Raw genomic sequence first — 22,956 nt, forward strand, 5'->3', positions numbered from 1 at the left:
CTTAGCAGGCATGAAACGATTCAGCACCCACTGCAATGTGTCATCACAATTTGGGCTCACAGATTCAAGAATTATTGCCTCATTTGTATCGTCTGCCTGATATGCCGTCACATTTATAGCGACTCATTTGTTCCAATTGTGTTAAGGTTACATTTGCATATGTGCACGAATTAGAAATAATTAATATTTGCATAAATTTTTTGATGCACCTCTAATTAGCACAGTTGGCTGAAAGAAGTTCAACGTACAAACATACATGCATGTATTGTGCATGTGAGAATATATTTTTCTTGATGAATCATTACATTCCTAAAAAAACTGGAAAAAATGCTTTTCTCAAAAACATTATTCGTATTTTTGTCAACTGTAGTTTTAATTTTGCTTGTCAATGTTTAACTTTTTGGTTTTGCATGCATGTGTTATGTAGCAGAGGTCAAACATTCCGGATCGACAATGCACATTACTCCAAAAGCAATTGGTAAAAAAAATGAAAAAAACATGACCATCGTTATTTAATAGGAAACAGCACCAGTGGTTTGCGCTAAGTAGGGACTCCGTAAACCAACCTTCTGTCGTTTCGCCAAGCAAGCACTGCTCCATGGGTAGCTGGGACATGGGCAGCAGTAGCTCGCCAGCTGTGGGACCTGCCATGGTCTGAGTGTGGAGGCCAGACCGCATGGCATCTTCCTCTGCCATCCCACCGCCTTTGTCCTGTTCCTCCATGACCTGCAACCCCCATCATATGGTCAGCATCAAGAACATCACGAGCATCATCGTCATCAACGGCATGATCAGCATCATGAGCATCACCAGCATCATCATCAGCAGCAGCATTAACATCACCAGTTGCATATTACTTGGATGGGAGCCTGCCCAGGACTATTAGATGTCGTTAGACTTGGACTGCGAGGCGACCAGGAGATGACACTACAGCAATGGGCTATTGAAGTCGTCCCTATCACCCCAAAGATGCAGTGAGTTGTCCCAGGGCACCCCAGTTTCCTCCTCACTCAACCAACACACTCATTAATGGAATTGGTCAAACATCCCAAAGCAGGACTGTCCTGAAAAATATTTGTTAAGACTCGGGGAACCTTACCTGGGTGAAATTAATCTTGTGACACAAATCAGCATGTCATCAATTATAGTTATCGCTGGCTGCTAACAAACTGCAATGATCATCAGAGCTAGATAATGCACATGGATGTTAATGAGCTGAACGTCATCAGGTTACTGAACCAACACGGCAAAGCCAATCCATAATTTCAGTTGTTCTTGTAAAACACCTGATCGTACAGCATGTTTTTATCATGACACAGCAACCAATAACAATTCATTCACAGTCCGTCGTCATTGTGTGCACTTTTATTGACGTTTATTGACAGCGTTGCGGTCCTTGCCAACAAAGCGTCCACACATGCATCACAGCAGGTCAGGGGATGGAATCACGTTACCACGTCAAAAAATTCCCGTGAGCAAGTCCATCAACAGCAGCAAAAAAAGGAGCAAATGAGATCATTATGTATCCGCATGATTAACCATCCATTACCTGTTTGTTCTGCTCACGCTTGTTTTTAATCAACGCCACGCGATCTCTGATCACTTTGGCTACGACCTTGATGTCACTCTCGTGAACTATGCCAGACTTCACCTGTACACAGAAACAGGACAACGGGAACGTGTGTTGGAAGAGACGAAATGTTTTTTTGTCATTCTTTCAGCAGGCAAGTAACGGATTCATACACCGTCTTCAGCACCACTTGATAAATTGTCACGATTTGGGGTCATTATCCACTTAAAGAATACATTACTTTTCATCTCTTTTGCACTGTCTCGTTATTCCATCTATCTCATCACTATTACCCTGTATCCTCTCTCATTTATACGGTCTATTTTTTAAGTTATTTCTTGAATGGACTGTATCATTCGGATTGTCTGCATTCCCACATGTTTTAGTTTTGCATGCAATGTCTTCCTCATTCTCTCCCAATAAGTTACGTCTTATTCATTCGAAGCATATGCCAAAATTACAACTTTCTTGTCATGTTCTATTCTGACCCTCCGAGTAGCTTACACACCATATTTCCATTAAATTCCCAGCATTCTCCACTTGGGACTTGCCAAAAGCTATATTTCACATCGTTTTGTTAAAGTTCAGATCTCCGACTCACATAGTGAAGTACAAGAAAGGCAAATTAAAAGAAAAACAGGTTAGGCAAAAGCACGAATCGGGGTTGACCAACCCTTTTATCACTTCGACCAGTTTTCAACAGGCTCCCCTGTTACAGACAGACAGGGCGGACCGAGAGACGGAAGGGCAGACAGAGCTCAAGCAGAAACAACGTTCATCCTCAATTGGAAAGCACAATCGCCCCGAGACCTCTTACCATTTCCTGTGCTATCTCTTCAGCAGCATCTTTGTCGAGCTCAAAGCTGAACTCTATAGCTTCGTTTTCTTTGTACTTCCCTTTCAGCTTCTTCGGGTCCTCAACCCTGAGACGCAGGCCAATGACGGGCTTCTCACCGTCGTCCTCCTCCGCCAGCTCCACCCGGACTCCAGTGTCCTCGGCAAAGAACCCGTGGTTGAGCAGGTCCTTAATGGAGTACCTGCAAGACATTCACATAGCTGCCTCACGCTATGTATTTCAGCGGTGCATTGATTTGCTCGCTAAGGGCAGGGCTTCTGGAACTTCAAGTTGCTCCCATCCCGTCATCAACTGCCTTTCCACGTGCGGCGATCTTCTCCGGTCGAGTTCAGGTTAGCATTCCAGTATTGGCATTATGCCAAAAAATATTATTATTCACTCATTTATAAGCGTTATATGATGCTAAACATACAATTTTGATTCAGAAAACCCATTGCCAAGTCCTTTGCTTCATTATACAGCACTCAGACCTTGGTAGTAGAATTTTAATCACACCCTTGACTCAAACAACCCAAATATTGGCAATTAAAGTCAACAAGTGAATACATTTAAATCGCATGGAACAACAATGTGACCACAGTTACCACATGAAATAGATGCAAAACTAAATGCATTTATATAAAATAAATCTTATTTTCAATTGGGAACACACAAAAGTATAATAAACTGTGACGACAAGAGTTACTATTAATCATTACACAAATTTTCCACAAAGCCATCGTCCATTGTTTAAGAATTCACAAAGGCAGTTTGAACTACGTCCTTCAAATGTTGGCAAGAAGTTCCTTATACATCATAATCATCACGATCCATGGGCACATAGCCCCGTAAGTATCCACTGCACATTTCGAAATGTGTTTATATTTTCCTCTGCATGTATGTATAACTTATTGCGCAACATACGTAGCCAACCGTGCAACTCGGATGTGCGGACCGTGCTAATCTATCCTGTGCCAATATGCTCAAGTAGTGCCACATCTTTGTGGCACCAATCTATTTATGCCGTCAGTCCATTCTCTGTTAGGTCTTCCTCTTTTTGCGGTTCCTTTCATTTTAATTTGCATGTTGTTGTCCATCCTACACGTGTGTTCCTTATTCAATTTGTTTTATTTACTCAAAAACTGCAGTGATCTTCAACAGCAAATTAAAAAAGCATTTGAACAAAAATTACACTAAAGACGTTGGCGAATATTTATTGTCCATTTAAATATAAACGTAATGTGTGCCGACAGAACCATGGCAGACACGTGATAATTTAGAGGCATGAAACCCACACGTTAAAGTGAATACGCACGTGCATTTTTATGAAGCCAGCTCAAAGTGCCGATTAATTAAATTTCTTTGAAAGTGATGATACCTTTACAAAGTAATTACGGTCACTTGTTGACAAATTCGAGCGTTTAACATCATAGGCGTAGAAGGGCACCGTTTGTTGTTGTGCTAAAGTGTAGGGGGCATCAACAGGATAATCTGACGGATGTACTTCAACATCCAGTGCAAAGCCAGTCTCAATGGACAACTCACCCGATGGGTCAAAGATTAAACTCGAGTACTGCCCGAGCTGCACTTTTAATCACACTTTATTTTTTGGAGAGGCCACACTGTGTAAAAGCCTTACGGCACAGTTTCATAAGTGCAGGCTTGACGCGCAAGAACTCGGCCGACCAATTTCAGCCGCGATAAGCGTTGTGGTGGAGAGCGATTCGGGCTGCTCACAACAGCACACTGCGTGTGCGCGCCAATGGGCCAGTATATTGCCACGTTATAAAGCGAAGGCGAAGACAGCTGTGAAAGATTTACTGAGCGCAACGATAAACCACTCACTTTAGGCAGCAGTGTTTGAAGCTGCGTATAATAGAAAAATATATTTACACAAGCGCCCTACACCGCCTGCTTAAAGATACCAATACAAAACACTCTATTGCATGTTATGAACAAAAGCCCTGTGGCACAAGCATCTGGGGGATAAATTTGACGTGAAAATAAATAATTTACAATTCCGATTAGGAAGGCAACTTCCTCCAAAGTGCTCAACCTCACCTGCATACCACATTTAAGTTCTGACATTGGGAGACTTCAGAACATTTGTGTTATATCAATAGGAAGCACTCCTTATGTCCGCAATCACTGGATGTTTTGATTTTATTGGGCCATGTCGTTATAAGTGCCTGACCTGCTTTCTGCCCCGCCTAAATACCTTTCATCTTTGTTTGTCCTGATGCAACCTTCAATTATCTCCTTTAATTCTGGCATCGCAACTTTGTTGAAGCTTGCTGGTTTCACGCCCTGCATACAAGACAAAGACGCAATTAAAGTGCAACACTCAATGATCACTGTATGTTTCACCGGTTTATTTATATCAGGGCTTAATTTTCCAAAATTGAAGGTGCAAGCAAATGTGGAAAGTAAAACATATATACATTTATATGCCTACTTAAAAAGTTATTATATTGAATGTACATTAACTATATTCACGTTACTATGAAGCACATTCAAATGTATTTCAGTGTAATTAAATATCTTAGATGCAATTCAACGGTGCATAAAACAGCCCATATTTCCCAGAGCAAAAACACGAATTGCATGCAATGAAAATACTGTGTTTAAAACACATTTTTTTACTTGATCTTATTTGGGAAGGGGTAGTTTTTCAATGCTTATTGCACTAAACCATTAACCCGTGAATCTCGCAACCAGAGTTAGATTCCTAGCCACAGATAACATCTCCAACCTGCACTGCTCAGCATGGTCAAATTTACTCTCATGACAAACAGCTGGTAAGGATTGTTATTTTTATGATTCTCAAGAAAAATCCAACAATACATGAATAGGTGATCAAATCATACCTGTCAACCCATATGGTTTAACCGTATTCTTGTACAGGAAAATTGAGTTTTCAGGTCCATACGACGTACGAGCCGTTTCAATGTTGTCTATTTGTTTGTGATTCTCCCTTGTGATGGGACTTTGTAGGATGAACGTTGAGATGTATAAGGGTACGGGGTAACCAATAAGGTCTAAATTGGTCTGTAATAAGGTAAGCACTGATAAGGGGTTTATAGGTATGTCTAATTATGGTAGTTTTAAAAAGTCGATAACATGCAATGAACTCATCTCTTTAAAAACAGTCTGTTTACCTATCATTCACATACATTTATTTTATCCAAGTGATATCATCACAACGTACGAATTATTCCAAGTATAACACAAATAAGCAGGGACATGCTTACGAATTGCTCACGGGAACTGGCTCGGAAAAATATAAATCACGGTCAACGTAGAAGTGTTTTATACACAGCCTCACATATGGGCTTTCTTAAACAATTAATAGCAATGAATCCTCACAACAGATCATACTTTTATTGCAAGCAGTCCTGTGCACAAACTGTAAGAACATATGGTTTGGGCCAAATAATTTGTATGGAAGTAAATCAAATAAAAAAAAACAAAGCTTGAACATTAAACAAATAAATATTTTTGCCATTATGGTTTTAATGTTGCTTTTTAAGTCAATAAAATTGCTTAATAACCAAATAAAGCGCTTAAATTTTGGCTTGCGCAATGAAATACGGCTACAAAATCGATATTCAAACGTAATGAAATAATAACTTAAACCAGCTGAATTTTAACTACCAGCATAAGGCCTTGACCACAGTGGTAATACAATGTGAAGTGCTTCACAATGTAGTTTTCTCGATTGAAAATGTCCACGGGGCTTCCCCGCGTAATATTATATTTGAAAGAAGTCAATAACGTAATGTCGAATGTGCTCATGCGGTCTTAATGCCGGACATAAAACAAGATTAAGGCAGTGCCCCACTCGGCACAGCCTTCATTACATTGTCAAGGAAAATTTAGCAGACAGAACACTCGTTTAATTAAAAACTAATGCAGCCACATAAGTCCTGGGTTCCGTCATTAGTGAGCTGACACATATTAAGATATATGAAAAAGACCCCAAATTTAGCAAAATGTGTCTCGATAAAGCATGTTTTGGAAGGCCTACACACGCCAAGCTCACTCCCCACTGTACAATGCGCAGACATTAATCCAGTCGTGCTCTTGTACGTCAACAAAACCCCACATTCAGCAAAATCCCACCGTTCCCATGAAACAATGCGCTTTGCGGATCAATGTTAAAACAACGCAATGTGTCTGCTGAGACAGGCCACTGCCAAAACGTGTGCTGCGCTTCAGTTTCTTTTTGCGCATTTTTAAATTTAAAGTTTTTGATCCATCTTTGATGCACTGTTCTGGGTTACACTATTTGGATATTTTACAGAGAGTAAAAATTGCACGTTGCTCACATAATGTAGGCTTTTAATGATGAAAAGCAAAATAAACAGTGGCTGTTTCATCTGACATTTAAAGGACTGACACATTTAGAAATGTAAATACAGCAGTCTTAACACAATAAACATTGCATTCCTCTTGTATACTACAAGAACTGCTGACTACTGCTTATGTTCTCAAAAAATAGCCAGGCTAAATCCTGGTGGGCAAGTCAGCCAAAACTCATTATTCATGGCAACTCACCGTTATGTTCCACAAATTCAAACACTGGATTCACTGTCCATCAAGGACTTACACCGGATTTTTGTGCTTTTTTGTAAATGAAAGTTAAAAAATTTGAACAATGCCACCTTGGAACTTAAAAACCGCTGATGGTTACATGGATCAAAAAATTGTTAATTACAGATGAAGCAGAATTCTTTCCATATTGCATTGTATGTGTGGTTTTTTTGCTGCTGCAATTTTAATAAACTTGCAAGACAAGATTTCGTTTTTCCAAACAAGGCAGTTTGTTTTTTGTATCTTGCTCAGTTCACGGATAAATGGAACAAAATCTATTTGTTGTGACAGTATTGACAAGACAAACACATTTTCAATTTCCTCACCGCCACTTTAAGTTGAAAGCGAGTTACCATGTTGTTTTTTTCAAGCATTTAAACAACCGTGTCAAGTGTACGTTTGTGTATGTTTTGCATAAAATTACGCTTAACTCTGCTCAGACAAGATTCAGTGAGTTATAATTACATTGAAAGTAAATTCAAAGCCACGTGATAAATTTGTCTGGAATAAAAACCTGTGGCTTCTAATAAACGAGTCAACAGTCATGTTTAAACGAAACTAAGCTGTGCCTGCGGCAGTAGTTACATTGGGGAAACTAAGCGACTTGTCTCAGACCGTGTTCGCAAACACAAGGCGGATCTGAAACACGGTAGGACCAACACCTCTGCCGTGGCTGATCATTGTTTTAACGCCGTGGGCACACATGAAATTGATTTCTCCAAGACGAAGGTACTATGCAAACCCACTGGCTATCATCAGAGATTTGTTCAAGAAGCCATCCAGATATATATAACCCCAGACACAATTTCGACCGAGACGATGGGTACAAACTGAGCAATCATTGGAAGGATGTTATTAACCAGGTAAAGTCATAACTGGCTGTGATGCTTCCATCCTACCTGCCTATGTTAGCAGTTATTTACGACTCTCTGAGTTACATTACCTTGTTTCAAATGTCTTTACATTAACAGGCTAAATGTCTCATTAACATAGCTGCTGCTCCTCTTTTCCTCGATGCGGCGGTGGCGCTCATTGTTTAATAGGCTGAATGTCTCTCATTAACACAGCCGCTGCTGCGGGAGCCGTCTCACATTGACATGCTAGTCTCTAATCTCGAGCAATACAATGGCCGAGGTGTTCCTAGCTCTGCGATCTTACATTTACTTGCAAATTCGATCTCTAGCCCTGCCAACTTACCCTTGGGTTGTACCCATCTCAAACTTTATAACCTATGGCTGCAGTAGCTCTCTCGCCATATTTATTCCTGCCTCAGCAGTCCGCCTGCTGTATTTTTTCACCTGAAGACGATTGCTCGTGTTGCGATCGAAACATTGTGGTTTTTTTATTATTTTTCTATCTACGTGGCTTTACGGAAAGACCCAAAGCATATAAACATTTTTATTTTACCAGGTAAAGCCCACTGAGCTATCGAGCTCTTTTTAAGAAACGACCTGGCAACAACTGATAGCTCAACGACGTGGCTTATCATGTATAAATGTATCGCAACGAAATACTCTAAACACAAGTTTCTAAATGTGGACTGAAAAACCGAAAAACCCGGAGAAAAATCCATGCCACAACGGGGAGAACATGCAAATTCAAAATGTACAGGTGTCAGGGTCGGGATCGAACCCACAACCTCCTCCATACCAGGCAAGGGAGATAACATCTTGCCATCGTAGTGAGAAGTTCTAAAATGTATCATTACATTTTAGTTATCCTCAACCATACACTTTTTTAATCATAATGAACAATTTAAAGAATTCCCAACTGGCATGATATGTAGCTTACAAGTGACATCCTGCTGCCATTAGGTGTCAAGGTGTCCGCGGCGATTCCTTGTTAACGCAGATGTCTTCCGCAATTGGAGCAACGACAAACATCTTTTGACCTAAACCCAAGTACTCACCGTAGTGACCTTACGGTAAATCTGCGCCGGGTTTTGGCACTCAGAGTAAGGGTATTCTGACGTAGCCATTTCCAGCATGCACATTCCAAAGGCGTACACGTCCACGGCCTCGTCATAATGTTCCTCGTACATTTCTGGAGCCATGAACTCGGGTGTTCCTGCGGAATACATGATCAAACACCCCAGGGCTCGATTTAAATTTAGCAATGCAATGGAATCAACCACCAATAATCACGACCGTGAGGTTTCGCCACATCTTAAGAGATTTGCTCAAAAATGGAAAAGCAAAACAATCAACTTGTTTAACTGCGTGCGACACGCTCGACACTGCCACTTAGGGAAAGAAATGCTGCCACCGTTTAGTTCACATTTGTGGATGTAAAAAGCATGACATTTCGCGCATACGCTTTACAATGTTTTTAAAGGTAATTAAAAATGTTTTCAGATACACTCTTTCGTGCATTCAATTTAGTCAAATCCGGCCAATACATTTCAAACTCAAATATATTATCGCAATAAATTCAAATTGTGTTTTCCCAAGGTTTCAGAGATATTGCAAAATAGTATGTTGTGTAGAATTCAGTCGATGCCTGAATGGCACGGTTGACTAAATAGTGCATTTGTAATATCTACATTTTAGTTTTCCACAAACACAAAATTATATTTAGTCAACTTAGCAAAAAATTGAAAGAACTGCTGACTGCACACCCAATGTGGTGTATAACCACGTCATCACATTCAATTTGAACAACCAAATAATTAGGTGCGATTCCAGCTCTGCAAAACGGCATGTGAGAAAATGCCGCCCCCCTAGTGCATGAATACAAATAAATGTCACGTAGAAGAAGGCTCATCAGAGGTCCGGCGACATCCCTTTGCAAGGGTCGTTCTGTTACACCCTGGGCAATGCACTGCTCTTTTAAAGTTTTTAATCAATCCTTCATCTCAAGACATTCCATCCACAACGCAATTGGAAACTGTCTCCTCAAGCATAGCGAGTTGATGGTCCCAGCCTAGTTATAAATTACTGGAAAAAAAAAGTCACATTTGGTTTTGGAACGTAGTTTGTCTTATTTCAACTCGGAAAATTAAAAGAAACCTCCGACTGTCAAGTAACAAAGACACCCATTTCATAGCAGAGTGTGGGAAAATGCACCCCCCTTGGAGGGGTTTTTGTTTTTGAAGTTTGAGTTAAAATATAATGGGCAAATGTACTGAGGCACAGGGTCAATTTTCCTTGAGATTTCTTAAGGGATTCTTTGTCACATGACATGCCACCGATGAGGCACAAACACAAAAATTGGTGGAAAGATGACAAAAATACATAGACTTTTCTAGAAGAAACAGTAAAATAAATGCTTTTACCTATCACGCTTTTGGCAAACGATGCTCGTTTTAGTGTGGCCAGCCCCAGGTCTCCAATCTTTACCGAGCCCGTGGGACCCGTGATAAAGATGTTGTCACACTTGAGGTCCCTGTGAATAATGGGCGGTGTCCTCGTGTGCAGGAAGTGTAAGCCCTTTAGGATCTGACGACACCAACTCTGCAGAACTTTCGTCTTCATTACCTTGAAACGCTTCAGGTACCTGAAAAGGGGGAGAGCAAAACTCGTTAGACCAATGTCAATTACTGCATCATTATAATTTTAGCTGTGACGGTCCCACCTGATGACGGAGACTTGTGTTGCCTCCGAAACGTCGTGATTTATTATTTTATTTTATTTCCATTATTACTTTCATTAACTTTTAATTTTATTTTTTACCTACGTGACTTTACCGAAAAAACCTGAGAGTATGAATCCTTGCAGTCACGAAAGCTTCAAATCTACAATGTCAACAGTTAGCCGATGATCATCATGCGCTGCTACGACCTCCGCATATGAGACATCGGTCGCGTTTAAACATTCTCAAGAATCTCGATTTAAAGCTTTCGTGACTGCAGGGATTCATCTTCTTGGTTTTTTCGGTAAAGTCACGTAGAAGGGAAGTAATACAATAATAAAAATAAAACATAATAACATTGAGTCATTTTATTATGTTTTATTTTTATTATTTTATTACTTCCCTTCTACGTGACTTTACCGAAAAAACCAAGAAGATGAATCCCTGCAGTCACGAAAGCTTTAAATCGAAATTTAACCGCCTCTACGGGGAGGGTTTCCACATAACATTGAGTCATTTTATTATGTTTTATTTTTATTATTTTATTACTTCCCTTCTAGGTGATTTTACCGAAAAAACCAAAAAGATGGATTCTCAAGAATCGTTTGTCGTCCCATAAAAGTGTTGCCTGGAAGGGAGCGATCACTGCAGTGATATTTTCCTTCAGCGCGTTGCTCCCTTCGTAGAAAGTCTACAATTGTGAGGCGTCTGGTACACATCTAAAGCCCCTTCCACTGAATTTGACAAAACACAAAGTGACACCGGGAATTCAGTGTTTAAACATAGCAAGTGTTTGTTTAAATCTTAATATAAGAGTGGTGGTATGCAAGAGGCAATTAATATTCCTTCTTTAAAATAGACTTTACTGGTGCAAGTTATTGGATTTAGTATATGAAATGGCCATTGTTGTATAACTAATCAAACATTAATCTGATTACCCTAATGGTTTGGACTGCCGTGGCATATCTGAGTGTACTTTATATCCGTGTCAATTGATCGGAAATGTTTTAGTACACAGTAGGTTGCGGCGCTTGCCAACGGAGGCTGTTTATGTTGTGAAAACACTGCTACTCGTGTGTCAATTGCAACAGTCAGCGGTATCTTGTTTCCCAAGTGACTCAATGGGAAAAGACTCAACATTATTCAGGATTAAAAGGTATTCAATGTTTTTACACGAGGGCAGCTTTTACAGTATTCACATTTGACAGCCCAAATGTAAGCTACTGCCTATAGTTAAACAGAATATCAACCTCGGTTAAAGTGTCTCCCCCTCCTCAGATAAAGAATAGGCTGGTAGTGTTCTTCTTCATCGATGGCCATGACCCAGGGGTGGAAATTCCACATTCCTATGACGGACGTCAGTTCCACCATAAAGAAACAATTGCTAACTTAGAGCAAAGTCGTCGTGATTTTACAAACCACCAATTGTGATTTAAGCTAGGAACCTTATCACTGCAAGCTGGATGTGCTAACCACGGCTCTAAAGGGAAATTATAGAATTACAGTTTGTGCACCGATTAAAATCAGTCCATGAATCAAATCGTCCGTGTAACATTTTTTTCCAACCATGCAAATGTTATTATTTTTCCAGATGGCCAAAACAAAGTAGACAGTAACAAGTAAACCCGTAAAAACAAAGTTTTTCACTATAAATCCTTTATATGCGTGGCGGCTAGAGTCTTCTCGTCCTCTGGCTTGAGATGGCTGCCACCTATGGGTCAGATGATTGTCTGCCAGTATTAAGCAATTGGTAATTAAATATTTAATTTGTTTTCCCTAAACAGTGTAAAATTTTGGGAATTTTTTTTTCACGAACATTAATTGTCTCGCACAACGAGTCTGTGTGGAAAATGTCAGCTCGATTGGATCACGGGAAGTGGGTTAAAAAACGACCGAAAGATTTGCACGGTCGTAAGCAAGCAAGCAAGCACGCAAGCAAGCAAGCACGCAAGCAAGTAAGCAAGCGAGCAAGCGAACTTAATATAAAGGATTAAAAAAGAGTCACGATACAAATGGAAAAAAATAAAAACGCGATGGACAGACAATACAAAGTATCCAAAGAGAAAAGACGAAACACAGTAAAGAGGAGTTGGACAGCACCACATTACAAACCAGGCAAATAGTACAAATGAGACAATACAGACGAGAGAAACAGCACAAAATCAGACAGAAAACAATTCCAGACTGTGAAGAGGCAACAGGGAGTACAGACATTTTATTTTATTTTTTATTTTTTCACCTACGTGACTTTACCGAAAGAACCAAAGAGTATGGATTCTTGCAGTCATGAAAACTTCAAATCTAGAATGCTTGGTGAGCTTTTATTTACCAGGGGGGGGTTGAAAACAACCTGATCATACAATACAAAACATGGTCTTAGCTGCAAAGGATGTCCTGGAATTAAACCAAAAAAACGCAGGAAAATCAAAGCATCAATAACACAAAGGCCACACAGACGAGATAGACAACATAGACGAGACGCTTTAAAAATACAAAAAATGTGTACGCAATTCAAATCTAGATACCCGCATGGCATAAAACGCAAGTTTCAACGAGACAGGTTGCGGACACCGTGATGTTCCAAATGAACGTGACAAACTGCGCGAGAGGGCCCACGGGGTGCTCGCGAATGCTCACGTTTTCAGTGTGCCGGACGTCATGAGCTCCGTGACGAGCACGATGCTGTGCTTGCCCTTCAGGGTGCTTTCCCATGAGTCGTAGAAGCGCACGATGCTCGGGTGTTGGAGGCCCTTCAGCATGTCTGCCTCTTCTCTGAAGCGCTGTTTCTCAGGCTTGCTCAGTTTCCTGTCCTGCACGACGCCCGCCACCGTCGTTCGCCCCCCGGTCGACAACACAGCACGTTACACACAGCAGCTCCGGCGGAAAATTGGTAAATAACGTTAATAAGCCAGAGCCGCCTTCATTTTCATTCACGGTAAATTGGGCCGCATTCACCGGAACTGAATGCCACAAGTGGCACGATTTGTCTGTGCGAAGCCACAGAGTGAGCAGACATTATTACCCACTTCAGCAATACCAATTGCTGCTGGAATACACATTTCATGCAAAGAAGCAACAATGCAGTTACAAAACAATATTCATTGTCATCAGCCATGATCAATCCACTGCTGGGTAAGACCTCCATTTATTAAATTGTATTGTGTGCTACTCACGCACTTTCTTAAATTACAGAATGAAACAAAACCCGTGGTTTGGTTATAGGAATTAGAAAATCCAGCCATGCGAGAGTCCTAAGGACACAAAGCACCACACACGCAAAATATTTTCCCAGACCCACATTCAAAATAACGTTTGAATGATAAATGGAATTAATATTATGAGCCAATGTCCTTAAAAAGCCTGGCAGCCCAGTTCCTATGATCTTTTTTTCCCTCCCATCAGTCACCAGATGATAAACGTAAATTGTGAGTCTGCCTGTGCATGGTGAGATGATTTCATTTTCAAGTAAAGGAAGATGCAGCATACAAAGTACAGCCATCCCTTTGCTAATCTGCGGTTGACTTAATACATTGCCTGTGAAAATCCACAGCTCACACGATGGCTACTGAATATTTAACCATAAAAGTTACCCAATTATGCGCCTGTTTGGCATTTCCTGGGTCAATGCCACACTGGCAAACTGTGCAAGCGCACCAGATAATTAACCTACATCCATGTCCTTGCAGCAATGAATTAGTAACCGAGGGCTATGTAACACATTCCTGCGGAGGGAGCTGGTAGGAACGTTGGGTTGCTCGGTCAATGGCCAGGGTCAACGGCGGCGTGGTGCATTCCGCAAATATGCCCGACTGAGGGCGGGCACAAGCCGGCGTGAGTAGGTTAAACGTTGAGTTTTATAAGGGCACCACGGGGGTGACCAGCCCCTCCCCACCCAGCCCCATGCCTCCCACCCGCCACCCAGCCCCACCTTCCCCACCCAGCCCCTCCCAACCCTCCCCCTCCCCACCCGGCCCCTCCCATTTTTGGATGCACGACGGACGGACACAATAATCCCGTGGGCTGGTGTGACCAGGAGGTTCCTACTAGTAAAATACCTTTATATTATCCTCCCGAGTTGAACACAGATAAATATTACAGTAAGCAAGTATGCCTTAGTAGAAGGAGTCACCAATTCGTAAACATTAGTGTCTCATTCACAGGGCATCTACTTGATACTGCTCAAATACTGCAGTGCATTGAACTATCATTTGTAAGACAAGCATTGCCCTCCTGACACTTTGTGCTCGGTATATTCTACTGGTGCAAAGCAAGTGCAGTCAAAGTGAGAATGCGGTAAATGCAAAGGCTTTGAAAATACAAACGATGGTTTTATAACCATTACAACAAATACAACGTGAAATTTTCTCGAGGCCACAGAAATTACTACACAGTGCGAGAATTTAACGATGTTCCACAAACAAATTATTACATTATAGATATTAGAGAGTAAATATGAAAGGTATTTATATTCTGCAGTACGTGCTCACCCAACATTTGGTGGAGTGGTGGGCAAACGTGGTTCTGAACCCAGTTTACTGCGTTATGAATCTGGTGACCTGAATCCAAATCCAAGCTATGACCAGTGTGGTGAAGTATGTCATACAGCCCTCAATGGAGGCTTTTATTCAGCACTGAACTGACAAAGGGCTGATCGTTTTTTAGGTATTAAGAGCCCATTGAGACCAGTGGTCTCTTCTCAAGGGAGCACGTGGCTTAAATAAATAAAAACAATAAACAATGATGAATGTTGCATTTGAACTAGGTGGAATATCAACCCCAGTGGCAAGCGTGTTAACCACACAAATCCAGCTCGCCCAGTCTGTTATTGCATTAGAGGATTGTACGCCATATGGACACCCATTTTAATAAATGCCATTTGGGCAGGGTTTCATAATCACATTATAGCAACTCTATGTTTAATGAAATCCACGAAGCTACGGATTGGAAAAAAAAACCATTATACTATGTTAATTATGACGATCAAAGTCACTCTTAGGTTTTGACAAGAGTTTCAATTTGTTTTCACCAGAAACGAAATGCATCCAATTATACCACTTCGATCAATACACATTCCGAATATAATAGAATAACAGATGAACAGAACCTTCCAAAAAGTACACATTCACTACAGTATCCATTCAGTACTCTTATTAAAGATAAAATAGGCATTGATTTAAAAAATACACTTACAACCATTTGTAAATGTATTTACACATCTACGTTGGTGGATCGCGCAAATGTTGTACAACTAATTAGGCATCGTTCACAGGGACTTAAAACCAAACCAACATGGGCCGGGAATCCATTGCTTCTACCTCCTGTGGCTACGTGTACTGCAAAATAATGTTGACAAGACGTAAAACGTGCCTGCTGTCTCTTCTCACCAACAACTTACACAGATATAAAGCTTTCGTGACTGCAGGGATTCATATTCTTGGTTCTTTCGGTAAAGTCATGTAGAAGGGAAATAATAAAATAATAAAAATAAAACATAATAAAATACAATTCTCACAATTGTATTTTATTATGTGACAATTGTATTTTATTATTTTTTATTATTTCCCTTCTACGTGACTTTACCAAAAGAACCAAGAAGATGAATCCCTGCAGTCACGAAAGCTTTAAATCGAAAAATAAAATAATAAATAATAAAAATATAAAACTATAAAATTATCATCAGATGATGATGACTGCTTGTGTTGCAGTCGAAACGTCGTGAGAATTGTATTGTTTTTTTTATTGTTTCCCTTCTACGTGACTTTACCGAAAGAACCAAGAATATAAGGTACACAGACTTTACAGGCAACCTTGAAGGTCATCCAGTATAGTCTGGGATATGCCAAGGCCATCTCACACTGGAAAATTCCCCAATGGGCACTGGACAAATGCTCACCACCCGCTTTGCATTTGCCTCGGAGCATGCACCAAAATAAAATAAAAACCCCACCATAGGTATTTCTGGGTCAAACCCTTGAAAACATGCAAATCAACAATCAGAGTAATAGAAGCAAGCCATAAGCTGATTTCGGGTTAGAGGCACTAATCTTTCCTTATTAACTGTACTATTAGTTTTATTATTACAGTGCAATGAGGAGCTGCCCAGAGGAACATTTTCCTGTAGGTCAACCATTACTAAAGTTAATCAAACCTCTGTCAATTTATATGTGCTCCAGCCACAATGTCAAATCAGAAGTTATACTTTTTGTAGGCATATAATTATCATCCATGAGATTGTGGGAAGGCGGCGGTGGCTTGGTGAAGCCTTGATCGAGCAGTGATTTGACCAAAGTTGATGATAATCCATAATTACTACCCACAAGAGCCCACCATTGTGCTCATCTTCCAAAGCCAAAATTGGGATATTATCTGAATCTATTACATGTTCTTTTCCTGAACGCCTAACTGGATTAAGTTGGCCTGTACTGAGACGATCACATCTCTCTGGAACAAATTTTCAAAATGCAACACAGCGCTTGGGGATATAGACAATGATTTGGCCAACCAGTGCACATTAAATTCATGCTCAAATGGTGATTTCCTTGCGCTTTGCATGCTTTGGAAAATTACAGACACGGCCGACTACGCGACCGTGGCCAGTCAACTGGGGTTGTTATTGCTTCAAGCACCGTTCACCAGAAGCGACGAACGACTGTCTGTCTGTGTAAAGCAACAATGGAATGCTAATCATTGCACAGCTGAGCTGAACCCGGTGGACTCCTACTTGTGATGAACTTTGAATGGGGGTAAATTTTTGCTTTTGTACAATGCAGTGAAGCACATACAGTACACGGGAAAGGGGGATTCTGGCACGAGTGAAAACCTTTGCGGCAAAATATCTTGCAGTAGAGAAAAAAACTCCTCTTATCCGCGCCGCACTATATTGTCCGCAGCAGCTGTACGCATGTTGAACTTCTTTCGCAACATACGGAGCCAACCATGTTCGTCGGAGGTGATAGGAGTTTCCAAGGAAACTCCTATTATCCACGGTACTATTTCTTCCTATGATCTACAATTATTCACGATTTTGCCCGTTGTGCCGAGTGAAGGGGCTTCCAAATATTGGAGTTTACCGCAGATAAAGGGTCGTGCGGAAAATTACTCCGAATATCGGCTTTTTTTCATTTGAAAAAATGTGATATGACCAAAGCAATTTCACCGGCAGCACTGAACTTGATCACGAGACAGACACAAATAAACTCAATGAGACACGGAGTCAGAAACATATATGGATACACAGAGAGTCAGAGACAAACATGCAGACTGTTGGGGAAAATGACAGGTAGCACAATACACTTTAAAAAATAGATGTCTGCACCCTTGTTCTCCTGCTCAAATAGCAGCAACATGAAACACTCGGTTGAGCCATATCCATCTGATCAAAGGTAAGTCCCAATTACCTGGGCAATTCCGAACGTCCATTCATCTACACAACACTCAGAAGGTGATTAAATCTAGCCTAGGCCATTACTTTCTTGCCACATACACTATCCAAAGATTAACTGAAAACATGTACAGGACTTTAATTGTATTCTATCCTAAGACCCAAATAATCCCAGTGGCTTCAACTCCAGAAGACTGACAGACAAACAAGTAAAGATCAATGTCAACAAACGTGATATCATCAGCAGTCAACATTCGCAATTCAGACTTTGCCAACATATAACGACAAAGACCATGATCCACTATTAAAGCAGACAATTCATAAAAATAATTAAACATAACTGATAACACGCACATTTAAATAATCAGACGCAATGTTTGATCGAGAACTCAAGAGGCACAGTGGTGAGCACGCCCATACCTCGCAATTTACTTTGAAGCCAGTGGCATAACCACCTTTAACAGTGCATTTGATTCTGCAGCGTGAGCAGGCCTCAAACCAACAATCTTAGCAGGGATCAACGAATTCGTAGGTCCTCCCAGAGCTTATCACTATGCGTAGATTGAAACACCGTCTTCAGCTACCCTAGGCACCCTTTCCAACCGAGACGTTCCATTTTGGCAAGGGATTAAAACTAGGTCAAATATTTGAGTCAATAAAATATAAGATCAACATTTTGGCTTCAAGCAGCCTCCACTGGGACTTCCGAGTACACAGAACAAAGCCTCAACAGTTCACCAGTCACCCTACACACTCCGGCAGGTTTGCTTTTATACCATACACCGCTGAGGTTCCTCAAATGACGATAGGGAATCTCTAACTGGTCCATCGGCAGCCATAGCACAACTGATATCCAGATATGTAACATGGGATATGTTTCTGCCAATGGGATGACTAACCAGATTTCTCCAGGAAAGTAAGATGAAACTTGTCTAATTGCATGATAGCCCTTTGTACAGCCCTTTGTCAATCCACTGCTGAATGAAAGCCTCCCCACACCGTGTGGGTTGGACTATACTTCACTGTGACTGTCAGTGTATGTTCGTAAAGGCAGGGAACATAGAGTGACAGAGCACAGAAGTTTAGCGCAACAATAGAATATTTTCCGCCCATTTGCTCCAATGCACGATTGGACGAATGTACTAATTTGACAAAACGATCTGTTTTCATTGCTTATCAATCATGACAATTACAGATACATAACAAATTCACCCAATTTAGTAATTCGTATTACAACGTTTGTTCGGTTGGGTATTCATATCTTTTGGCTCCAATGGACAAAATAACATAACTTCAGCACTTCAAATGAAAGTATAAAAAAATTGTATTGCCATTTGAACCTTATGGCGGGGATCCCGGGGTCCCGAATAAACGGAACTCAAAATGGTAATTAAGTCATTTATTATTGGCGACTCCGTCCCACCGCGCGCATATACGCCGCGACCCACCTGGCGCTAATCATTCTGTGGTCATGTCGTCCAAGCGAAGTAGCGAGGACAAATGCGCAGAAGAAACAAAACTTTGAAACTTTCATTAGCGCATTGTGTAGAACTCGTCGAGAGGAATAGATTGCCATATCGTTGGCGTTCAACAGACATGAAATGTTGTCGCAATGCAGTTTATGCGAGAGCCGGGGGCTTATGGGACCCCAGTGTCCCGCCATGAGGTTCATTTGTTATACAACAAATAATGAATTTTTGGCAACAATATAAATTAGAAAGCAAAACAATTCCAGTCCACGTACATCTGCATAATACCCTTTTGAGATTAAATCCAGGTGCACCAACCACAATGTAATTCTAATCCACGTCCTTTTGCATGCCATGGCTGGCATACAAAGTAAAAAAATGTGCTACAAAAATGGCCCACCTACAGCAGTAACAGTAGTAGTAGTTTCCATTATTTAACCAGATGAAGGATCACAGAGACAAGGCTCTGTTGCCAGCAGACCTTTTATAAGTCATTCAACCAATAGCGTGTGTTGAAGCTGAACTGAATAAAGAACGTGACATTGAGCTACAGCAAAACTGGAAAAGAGATCTACAGTGCTCTAGCATAATTGCAATCGCACTAATCAATCAAAACGTATAATTAAGCGTCTGAACCGCAGCCAGCCCTGAACCCGGTTGAACTTGTAATTGAAAGCCTCGAAGGAGAATTGCATTAGCATCACTAAATTAAGCCCTCTGAATGAAAACTACAGCTGCGAACTTTTTTTTGTTACGGTGGAGCGTGTGTGTGCGTGTGTGGGGGGAGCGGTGGTGTAGCGGTTAGCGCGCTGCGCTACGAACCCGGCGACCGGAGTTTGCTTCCCGCTCACGGCCAACGCCAGTGACGATTATCTGAACCGGTCCTGGGCCACCCCTAGGTCGACTCTGCCTCAAATGAGTACCTAGTGCGGTGTGTAAACATCGCCATTAGGGAGACAAAGGCAGTCAGTCGGGTGTGATGCTGGCCACCCGCCCCCTCGTGTGCCATGCTGCCCTTCATAGGTGCTCACTATATGCCTCAACAGTCTGTTTTTGGAGGCGCATGCAAAGGGGGCGGGGGGGGGAAGGAAAAGGATTTTTTTTGTTGTTGCTGGCTCTGGTCCTGAAACGCTGTCAAGGGAGACGCACCTGGCAATAGCATTGTCAGCACACGATAAATCATTCAAGTATGCTTTGTCTGCCTTTTGTGGAATCTCTGAATGCCTCCACCCGGTTTGGTTTCAATCCGAAATCCTGCTAAAAAAAGAAATATGCAGATTTTTTTTCTTGTTCCCATTGACCCCGAGATAAGTATAGACGCACACGGCGTAATATTCTAAAATAAGTAACGCTTTCTAATGCCTAACAAAAAATATGCTTTACGAACAACAATAGGAAAAAAAATGGGTGGAGTCAATACATTGTTGTGTATTTCTGCCCGTGATTTTAACCCGAGTCGCTGACTGTCTGTGTGACAAGAGCAAACGAGCAAATTGCTGACCAACAATTGTCATCTGTTGGACTTTTAAATAACGTCTCTTTGATCGATGCGGCGGGTATGTGGCTGGAGATGGTGGTAAAGATCACATTTGTTTTGCTTGTTCCAACATTGGTAGGTGTCACTGCAAACAGCAGCTGGTCGCGTTATAAAAAGAAAACCCTTTTTAAAAAAACATGAAGCTCTTTTCATTAAAAAAACAAGCTTTCAGAAAGAGCACTTACAATGAACACTCCATAGGCATACATTATATTACAAAGAAATATCGAACCACAATACAGACAATATGCGGGCAAAATGAGCGTAACAATGATTAATTATCAGGGAGCTCAATGAGCGCACCACTGACAATGCTCCTCATATATTAAGTTAAAACAAATACTTTAAACTCGGCATCCTTCAGCTGTTCATATATTAATAGGACTGGGGAATTGCAGAAATTCTAAACATGCATACTACTACTATTCTTGGTTCTTTCGGTAAAGTCACGTAGAAGGGAAATAAGAAAATAAGAAAAATATAAAACAATAAAAATCCTCACGACGTTTCGACTGCAACACAAGCAATCATCATCAGGTGTGAAATCTGATGATGATTGCTTGTGTTGCAGTCGAAACGTCGTGAGAATTTGTATTGTTTTATATTCATATTATTTTATTGTTTCCCTTCTACGTGACTTTACCAAAAGAACCAAGAATATGAATCCCTGCAGTCACGGAAGCTTTCAATCAAAATGCATACTACCATTTAAGGTATATTTAAATAATCGCTCAAGTTATCATGTCCCCTCTCAAGGAACCACATCACAAAGAGAGGATCCCCCTGTGACTAATTATAATTGGAGACCGATGCCAGCTGATGTCATATCTGTTTGTAAATGTCAATACACGCCGACATAATTTACTACGCACTAGACCAAGAACCCCAATCAATCGCATCCTGCTCTGTGTAAAGAAGATTTAAAGCATGATCTCACACTTCACATATTACAGTCGTCACACTAAAGTCATAATCCGCAGTACAGCCAATGCACTTGATTTTGTTTTGTTGCAGGGCAGTGCGACACCGAATTCCTGCAAACAATACGTAATTTGTTGGCATATACTTCATGTCATCCTTACGGGAGCTGGGACATTTAAGTGGTAAAATATATATTATTTAATATTTTTTAATGTGACGATGGAACGTTTTTGCTCAAAACATTCCTACGACATATTCAGAAATGGGAAAGGTACTGCTGATTCTTGCATAATACCCCAGTGGTCAGGTAGAGCGTTTAGTGTTTTCATCATTAAGTATGCATGGTTTTTCCAAGTCTGACTGACAGCTTATTGCCGCAACGTCTGGACAGCGGAGAGGGTGGCACAAAAGCAGCAAAACGATCCGTTCCTGTAACACTCCTGCAAGTGATGCTTATTTTGAAGGGCCCATCAATCACCGGAGTTTAATTGTAACCTGCTTTTAAAATAACCACAACACTCTCACAAAGTTTGAACTCAGCGGACACACACCAAACACAGTGTGTGTATAGCCTTCACTGTGCCACTTTATCCATACACGCATACATAGAAAAACACTGAGTGCCTTGCTGAGCTAAACTTGCAGAGCAAATACTTCAGAATAAATTGTCCCGATTCAACTTCAAATGACAGCAATTCTTTTTTACAAGCAGTAAGCAGCAGCACTTTCTCAGAGATTCAGTGTACTGTATGCTGTAAATATAAAACATGCACGCTGCGTGCGCACATTAGATAATGGACTTTGCAGCTGCTAACAGCAGCACACCAATTTAACAGCGCGGTGCAGCAAACCGCAATGAATGGCTCCAGGAAAACCACAGTGAACCTCAAGACCTTTCGTAGTACGGTTGAAATGTTGGTCCAGTTGGTTCATTAGTAATTTCCATACAGGAAGAAACTGCAGCGCCCAGGGAAAAATCCATACGCTTCAGGAACTAACATCAAAATACCTGATCCACGTTTGTTTTCAGGGCTAGACAAAGGGTAGTCTTATACCAAAATTATCGTCATTAACCCTCCA

At 41.0% G+C, this 22,956-nt stretch overlaps 1 protein-coding gene across 1 annotated transcript in view; it reads right to left on the reverse strand.

Annotated features, from left to right (window-relative positions):
• LOC144946117 (uncharacterized) overlaps positions 1-22,956 on the reverse strand; it is a 77,175-nt gene that overhangs the window by 48,493 nt on the left and 5,726 nt on the right. Inside the window, exons 3-9 of the mRNA XM_078874871.1 lie at positions 13,206-13,378; positions 10,273-10,493; positions 8,908-9,065; positions 4,624-4,712; positions 2,388-2,607; positions 1,550-1,651; positions 567-726 (exon numbers count right to left, since the gene is read on the reverse strand). Coding sequence (XP_078730997.1) covers positions 567-726; positions 1,550-1,651; positions 2,388-2,607; positions 4,624-4,712; positions 8,908-9,065; positions 10,273-10,493; positions 13,206-13,378 — 1,123 coding nt within the window. The remainder of the gene's footprint in view (positions 1-566; positions 727-1,549; positions 1,652-2,387; positions 2,608-4,623; positions 4,713-8,907; positions 9,066-10,272; positions 10,494-13,205; positions 13,379-22,956) is intronic.

The sequence above is a fragment of the Lampetra fluviatilis genome, chromosome 40 (genome assembly GCF_964198595.1).
Source record: "Lampetra fluviatilis chromosome 40, kcLamFluv1.1, whole genome shotgun sequence".
NCBI classification, from domain to species: Eukaryota; Metazoa; Chordata; class Hyperoartia; order Petromyzontiformes; family Petromyzontidae; genus Lampetra; species Lampetra fluviatilis.